At 40.0% G+C, this 8,945-nt stretch overlaps 1 protein-coding gene across 1 annotated transcript; it reads left to right on the top strand.

The window, feature by feature from the left end:
• Positions 1 to 202: 202 nt before the first annotated feature.
• LOC109439790 (mas-related G-protein coupled receptor member X2) lies at positions 203 to 2,347 on the top strand. The gene has a single exon (XM_074336118.1). It carries the CDS (start codon positions 402 to 404, stop codon positions 1,395 to 1,397), a length of 996 nt encoding a protein of 331 aa, XP_074192219.1. The 5' UTR covers positions 203 to 401; the 3' UTR covers positions 1,398 to 2,347.
• Positions 2,348 to 8,945: the final 6,598 nt, after the last annotated feature.

Raw genomic sequence — 8,945 nt, 5'->3', positions numbered from 1 at the left:
CCTCAAAGGAAATCAAGTCCCAGGGCAGAAGGAATGCTGAGTTCAGTCCTGTTGTCATCCACATAACCTGTCCAGACTTCTCTTCTCTTCCCTCCCAGAGACATATCATGGCTGTGGAGTATGAGGAGATGTGTTTGGACAATAGAATATTCCAACATCTGTACAGGGTCTGAGTCTCAGTAGAGAGACACTCAGGGAGAACTGGGTTTGAATCCAGTTTCCAGGACGCCAAGACTGTGTGGCCTTCAGGAAGTACCTTAATCTCTGCAAGCCTGCATTTCCCTCCTCTGTAACACAGGACAGTAATTCTCCTGCAGCAGGGTGGCCGTGAGAGTCAGATCATACAGCAGGTGCTCAGGTCTTGTTTCTGTTCTAGTGGCACCAGTGGAGGGTTCCTGAGCATGAATGCACCGGTCACAGCTTCGGGGATATCACTAACACCAATCAATGGAAGTGACCAGGCCACTCCTCAAAACGTCATTATAGGGACAGTGATCTCAGACTTGCTGGTGACCATCATAGCCCTGGTGGGGCTGGCAGGAAACGCGGTTGTGCTGTGGCTCCTGGGCTTCCGCATGCAGAGGACCGCCTTCTCTGTCTACATCCTCAACCTGGCGGGAGCCGACTTCCTGTTCCTCTGCTGCCATTTTATATATTCCCTGAACACATTCATCCACTACTTCCATTCCGTCTCCATTTCCATCCCCAGCTTTTTCATCACTGTGTTATTCTTTGCCTATATCGCAGGCCTGAGCTTTCTCAGCGCCATTAGCACCGAGCGCTGCCTGTCTGTCCTGTGGCCCATCTGGTACCGCTGCCATCGCCCCAGACACACGTCGGCTGTCATGTGTGCCCTGCTCTGGGCCCTGTCCCTGCTGCTGAGCATCCTGGAAGGGAAGTACTGTGGCTTCCTGTTTAGCGGTGCACATCAGGTCTGGTGCCAAGTATTAGATCTCATCACTGCTGGGTGGCTGATTTTCTTATGTGTGCTTCTCTCAGGGTCCAGCCTGGCCCTGGTGAGCAGACTGCTGTGTGGCTCCCAGCAGGTGCAGCCGACCAGGCTGTATGTGACCGTCCTGCTCACAGTGCTTTTCTTCCTCCTCTGCGGCCTCCCCTCGGGCATCTACTGGTTCCTTAAATCCTGGATTAAGCATCATTTAAATGTGGTCTATGATCCTCTTTTCATGGTCACAGTTGTCGTCTCCTGTGTGAACAGCTGCGCCAATCCCATCATTTACTTCTTGGTTGGCTCCTTCATGCAGCGATGGAGGAAGGGAAGGCAGACCTTGAAGCTGGTTCTCCAGAGGGCTCTGCAGGACACTCTGGAGAGAGATGAACATGGAGGACGTCCTCCTCAGGAAACCCTGGAGATGTCGGGCAGGATTCTGGCGTCCTGATTCAGAGTCTTGCTTTGTTCCGACACATGGGTTTAGAGAACCAACTTTGTCCCTATCAGTTTGGGAGGTTTCTTAAGTCTCTCAGCCTCTGGGAATCTGAATTAGAACAATGAACATAATAATCCTGCTGATGAGGATTAAGTGAGACTGTGTCTGTTAAGCACACACTGAGTGCAGGGTCTCAGGACTGCCTTACCCAGGACGCTCACTCCACCTCCTTGGGAGCTTTGCCAACACTGGGGTCCAGGACTCTTCCCACTTTTGAAGAATCCCACCTTCAGCAGGAGCTAAACACAGTGCAGGAAAGACCAAATTTCTTTGATCACCAAACTTGATAGAAACTAAAAGAACATTACATTCGACCAGCTTCTGTGGTCACTCTCCTGCAATCTGTCACTATAAATTAGAGAAGGAAAGTTCAGTCCAGCCCCAAAGAGCAGTGTTCTTTGTTTTTGGCAGGCCTCAGAAAAGCTCCCTATCATAATAACTGTTGACTGAATAAATGAATTAATGAAGGATACATGATGATTTTCAAGTCCAGTCTGTGCTAAATCTCCAGATTTAGCCAGATTTCAGCCATCATCTTTAAGTTTGTGGCTTTCACCATTTTCACCCTTTGCAAACATGAAGTTAAGTTTTATCACCAGATAAATCAATGTCAAAGCTCATTTAAGGTTTCAGGTGGGTTGTCTTCAGTGTTTCTTTTCAAGTGCCCTCCCGCAGGATCCCACGTTCTCCCTCTCTTTCCAACCCTTTGCCTCTGCCCTGATTGTCCCTTTCTGGAGACTCTCTAATCCTCCATGTCAGGTTTCCAATGGGTCTTACTGGACTCTATGGCCTCCGAGGACAGCTTCTGTTTCAAATATGCCTTTCATGCAAAGACCTCTCAACACTTATTAATCATATTTCAGTAAAAAATTTTAAGTTACATATTCTCTAAACAAATATATTGAGTTTCAATGTTGTTCTCTTAAACATCTTTAATACAAGTGCAATTAAGAGAGAGTGTTGAACAGATCCTCACTTCAACGAGTTTGGGCCGTGATACACTCACGTGACGCAAACCCCAGTCAACACACATCCTATTTTCAGCACCTCGGAAAGTCCTCTCCTGTCCCTCCCAGTCATTCCTCCTGCCACAGAGGCAACTTTTATTCCTACTTCTGTCACCAAAGATTTGTTTTCTCTGACTTTTGACTTTATGTATTTAGGATCATAAAGTGTACTTTTTCTTCTTACCTCCTGTCACTAAGCACAATACTTGTGAAATTTACCCATGTCGTTACATTGCATGTATCAGTAGTTTGTCCCTGGTATGAAGCTGAGTGCTCTTTCATTGTATGGGTGCACCACAGCTTATTTTCACATTGATAGGTTATGAGTAGCATTCCATATATAGGAAACTATTGTGAATAAAGAGGCTTGAACATTCTTATTCAACTTTTTCTGGACATATGTTTTCGTTTTCCTTGGATAAATGAGCTGAAGTGAACTTGGTGGGTCACACAAAGGCGTATGCTGAACTCTGTGAGAATCTGCCAAATCTCTTTCTACTGTGATTGTCCTATTGCACATTCCCACCAGCAGTTATGCAACTTTCAGTGGCTCCACAGGCTCCTGAAAACATAGCATTGCCAGTCTTTTGGGTTTTACTCATTCCAATCAGTGTAAAATTGGTATCTCCTTGTGTTTAATTTGAATTTCCCCTTAATTTGAAGTGGAGCATCGTTTCATGTACCTACTGTCTACTTCTACTTACATTGAAGTGTGTGTTTAAGTTTTGCCCGTTTTTATTGTGTTTCTCTTTTTCATCATTTATTTGTAGGAGTTTTTGTATATGGAGAATGAGTTCTTTGTTACTTGTGTATTGTAAATATTCATCCTGTCAGTGGTTTGCCCATTCATTTTCACAGAATTTTATATTTTAGAACACTTATAGATTTAAAGAGAAATTGCACGGAAAGCACGGAGGGTTCCCATACACTTCCTCTCCCCCGTATCTACTCTCCCACACAGTTTCTCCTATTATTAACTTCTTCTATTCATGTGGCACATTTATTAAATTTGATGTGCCCATGTGGATACATTATTATGAACTGCAGTCCATAGTTTACGTTAGCATTTACTCTTTGAGTTGTATAGTTCAATGCATTTGACAAATGCTGAAGTACCATTATAGTATCATATAAAATAATTTTTCTTTACTTTCTTCATTTCTTTCTTTCATTCTTTCTTTCTTTCTTTCTTTTCATCTTTACGTCTTTCTTCCTTTCTTTTGCATTTATTCTGCCAAATGTTCTCTGAGCTACCTGGATCTGTACTTTGATCCTGTCAATATTTGAAAAATACTCAGTTATTATTAGTTCAGTTGTTTCTTCTCTTTCTTTCTCTCTTCCTCCACCTATGACATTTCCATTGCATGTATGTTAGAACTTATGCAATCATCCCACCGTTTTTGAATATTATAGTATCATATAGAATAGTCCCTGTTCTTTCCGTATTCTTTTCTCTTTCATTTTCAGTTAAGAATTTTCTGTTAAAACAGAGGACACCAAAAAAAATGCATACACATTATCAGATTGAAATCAAATCTTAAAATTGTAATACTCAATACATACCAATAAGAAAAGATTAATACAAGTCACCTTTAATTTCTGCAATTAGAAGAGGTATTCAAAGTGGTGACCATCAGTGTCCAGACACTTCTGATTACTGCAAACTACGGCTTGGGCATAGATAACATCTTTGAAAATGTGTATAGATTTTTTGGGCACCCCCAGTATATCTTAAGGTTCACTGATTCGACAAAGGCCATATCTATTCTACTGGTGAGCTCACGAAGGCATTCTTCAGTTCTGCTACCATATTTTTATTTCTAGCATTACCACTTTCTTAGAGTTTCCATCTTTCTGCTTATATTGTCCATCTGTTCTTGCATATTGCCCATGTTTTCTATTAGAATCCTTAGCATATTAATCACAGTTATATAAATTCCCAGCCTGATCATTCCAAATTCTTGGCCATAACCTACATTCTTTACATCTTCTATGTGAACTCAAATGATCCTGTTATTAATACTGAAAAATTAAAAAATATAATATAAGCTTATTATTCAAACCTTAATCATAACTATTAAAAGAACACAGAAGAAAAGTTGAACAAGTTATTCCATCTGGAAATGGATTCAGGAAGACTTTGACCATTTCTTTGTTACACATGTATGTCAATTGGATAGAAAATGTTACCCTGCATGCATTACTATGATTATAAAGTAAAAGGGTGGAGAATGAGGGAGTTCTAACATGCAGCATATAAAGACCCTGAATTTTCCTCTTCTGAGGGCCACAGTGAATATATTGCTTCACATAGACCAGTTCCCACTAAAGAAGTGAGGGCTGATTGAACAGCCCCTGCACAACAAATGATAGAGGGACCACATAGAGAAGGTAGAAGAGACAGAGACATGGTAAAGATGGAAGTCCCACATGAAACATGCAGACCTGCCATAGTGGAGATTTCAAAGTGGGGGCCAGTTGCAGTTTGCTTGCCTAGGGGCACAATGAAAAAACATCAGTGCAAGGGGCACTGAGACTATCCAGGAAGGAACTCAATTAACTAACGCTAAGAGCCTGCTAAACAGGATGGGAACTGCTGAAATGGTCCAGGATCCAAGATGCCAGAGAACACCATTATGTATGTTCCCCTCCACCTAGATAAAGAGGTTGGGAGCTAAGTCCAAACACTCTGGCCAACCTGCAAGACCACCCCAGCATGCCCCAACTCCCATGGCCCACACTACCTCCAGCTCCCGTCAGCCTTGCTGCCAGGGCTACCCCAGAAGCAATGCCCCAGAATGTCTAAGCCTATTCCAACTCTATTTCAAACTCTGCCCCACCAGAGCACACCCGAAGCCAACTTGTCCCACATCCACTCCAGATTGAGCCACCCAACACAACTTCTGCCCTGCCACAGGGATCCCTGAGCCACTCACCATAAGTCAGCTCACCCCATACCCACTCAAGTTCCAGTAACTACTCCACCCATTTGCTGCCCCACAGCCACATCCACTGGGAAACCTAAGCCCCTGCCCACCCAGCTCCTGCTGCCTGCAAAGCCATAGGCACACACACTCTACACAAGGCGTGTTCCTACACAAAGTCACTCTTTGAAGACCAGGAGAGGTAGCTGCTTCATAGAAACAAACAGTGAAACTCAAATAAAATGAGGAGACAGAGGAATATGTTCCAAATGGAAAAAAAAAAAACATCAGAAAAAAATCCTAATGAAACAAAATAAGGAATTTACCTGCCAAAAACTTCAATGTAATGATCATTACATGATCACCAAACTCACAAAGAGAAATGAGGACCTCAGTGAGAACTTCAAGAAAGAGATAGAAAATATGAAAAAGAACCAATTGGACCTAAAGAATACAACAACTGAAATGAAAAATACACTACAGGCAACCAACAGCAGACAGGAGGATACAGAACATGAATCAGTGATTAGGAAGACAAAATAGTGGAAATCACCCAATCTGAACAACAATGAGAGATTTTATAATGAGGATAGTTTAAGGGACCTCTGGGAGAGCATCAAGCATAATATCACTCGCATCATAGGGGTCCCAGAAGGAGGAGAGATAAAGGGGCAGAAAACATACCTGAAGAAATAATGACTAAAAACTTTCCTAACCTCAGAAAGGAAAGAGACATCAGGTGCAGGAAGCACAGAGTCCCAAACAAGAAGAACCCAAAGATATGCACACAAAGACATATTATCATTAAAATGGAAATAGATAAGAATAAAAAGAGACCTTAATGGCAGCAAAAGAAAAACAACTAGTCATATAGAAGAGAAACCCCATAAAGCAATCTGCAGATTTCTCAGAAGAAACTTTGCAGGCCAGAAGGGAGTGGAAGGATATATTTAAAGAGCTGAAGAGAAAGAACTAACAACCTAGAATACTCTGTCCAACAAAGTTATCCTTCAGAATAGAAGGACAAATCATTTCCTAGACAAGCAAAAACTAAAGGAGTTAATCACCATTAAACTGGCTTTACAAGAAATGTTAAGGTGGCCTCTGTTAAATGAAAACAAAAGGTCATAACATTACAAGAAGAAAATATATGAAAGAAAAAATTCTCACTGGTTAATAAATAGTAAAGGCAGTAGATCAGTCACCTAAAAACTAGTATGAAGGTTAAAAAGCAAACATAGCAAAGTCAACTATAACTACAATAAGTAGTAAGGGACATGCAAAAAAAATATCTAAACTGACATCAAAAACATAAAATGGGGAGGGGAAACAGCAGTTTTAAAATGTGTTGGAACTTCAATGCCTATCCACTTAAATAGACTGAATATATATACATATATACATATATACATATATGTATATATATATATATATATATATATATATATATATATATATATATAAAATATATATATATATATATATATATATATATATATATATATATATATACATATATATAAATTTCATGGTGATCACAGACCAAAAACATACAAGCTATACACAATAAATAAATATAATATAAAGAAACTGAAACACAACACTAAAGAAAACCAGCAGAACACTGGGAAAAGTTTAAATACATACCTATCAATAATTAATTTATATGTATCTGGACTAAGTGCTCAAAACAAAGACACAATGTGGCTGAATGGATGAAAAATAACCCATCTATATGCTGTCTATAAGAGAGTCACTACACATTGAAAGACACACACAGACTGAAAGTAAAGGGCTGGAAAAAGATATTTCATGAAATATAAATGAAAAGGAAGTTGAGGTAACAATACTCATATGATAAAAAATAGACTCTAAAGTAAAGACTGTAACAAAAGACAGAGAAGAACATTACATAATAATAAAGGAGTCAATCCAAAAAGAAGATATAACGTTCATAAATATTTAGACAGCAACATATATCAAGAAAATATTAACAGACATAAATGGAAAATATGAGAGTATACAACACTAGTCAGGAACTTAATGTCCCACTAACATTAATACATAGATTTTCCAGACAGAAAATCAGTAAGGAAACATTGGCCTTAAATGACAAATTAAACAGTATAGGAGAAGAAGGTGGCATGGATGACAACATGAGGCACTATTAGAACAGTTTCCATCCAAGAGCTCATGGTTAAATGGAGACAATAATACAGGGAAAGGGGATGCTGTCAGTGGAGGACAGAGATGGAGGAGCCACTCCATTTGCCACCTGACAACAGAAGGCAATGAGCTGAGTCAGCAAAATGCAGGCACAGGGCTTCTGGAAAACCATCAGGAAGGATCTTCATTACAGGGTCAGAATGGTCAGGTAGCCAGAGTGGCTGCGTCCATGACCAGGGACCTACTAACTAGTCCTGGACATCCCTTAGAACACAAAAACTGTGGATATGCACCAAATCTTCTCATGACTGTTGTCCCAAGTATATGGAGGTATTTACAGTGGACTTCTGAACAAAGTGGGGCTAGAGCTTCGGTCCCCTGGACAGTTGATAATCTGTGTATAACTTTGATCCCCAACAATTTAACTACTAAAATTCTACTGCTCCCGACTGGTGCAGCCGTTATGGAAGGCAGTGTGGAGGTTCCTCAAAAAATTACGAATAGAATTGCCATATGACCCAGCAATCCCTCTCCTGGGTATCTACCCAAAAAATCTGAACACATTTAGAATTAAAGACACGTGTGCTCCAATGTTCATTGCAGCTTTGTTTACAGTGGCCAAGACATGGAAACAACCAAAATGTCCTTCGATAGATGAATGGATAGATGAAGTTGTGGTATATATACACGATGGAATACTATTCGGCGGTAAGAAAAGATGATATAGGAACATTTGTGACAACATGGATGGATCTTGAGAGTGTAATGCTGAGCGAAATAAGTCAGACAGAAAAAACAGAGAACCATGTGATTTCACTGATATGTGGTATATAAACCAAAAACAACAAAAGAACAAGACAAACAAATGAGAAACAGAAACTCATAGACACAGACAATAGTTTAGTGGTTACCAGAGGGTGAGAGAGGTGGGGGGTGGGAGATGAAGGTAAGGGGGATCAAATATATGGTGATGGAAGGAGAACTGACTCTGGGTGATGAACACACAATGGGATTTATAGACGATGTAATACAGAATTGTACACCTGAAATGTATGTAATTTTACTAACAATTGTCATCCCAATAAATTTAATAAATAAATAAATAAATAAATAAATAAATAAATAAAATTCTACTGCTCCCCAGAAGCCTTACTGATAACATAAACCGTCAATTAACTCATATTTTACATGTTATACATATGGTATACTCTATTCTCACAATAAAGTGATCTAAAGAAAAGAAAACATTATTAAGAAAACCACAAGGAAGAGAAAATATATTTATTGGGGAAAAAGTCACCTATAGCTGGACCTGAGCAATTCAAACCATTGTTGATCAAGGGCTAACTGTATAAATAAACATCAGACTTACTAACATGCTTTGTTCATAAACCCCTGGTCGT

Source organism: Rhinolophus sinicus, linkage group LG06 (genome assembly GCF_036562045.2).
Source record: "Rhinolophus sinicus isolate RSC01 linkage group LG06, ASM3656204v1, whole genome shotgun sequence".
NCBI classification, from domain to species: domain Eukaryota; kingdom Metazoa; phylum Chordata; class Mammalia; order Chiroptera; family Rhinolophidae; genus Rhinolophus; species Rhinolophus sinicus.
Note: the sequence above shows the minus strand (reverse complement) of the source record. Positions and strands in the feature narration are given on the sequence as shown.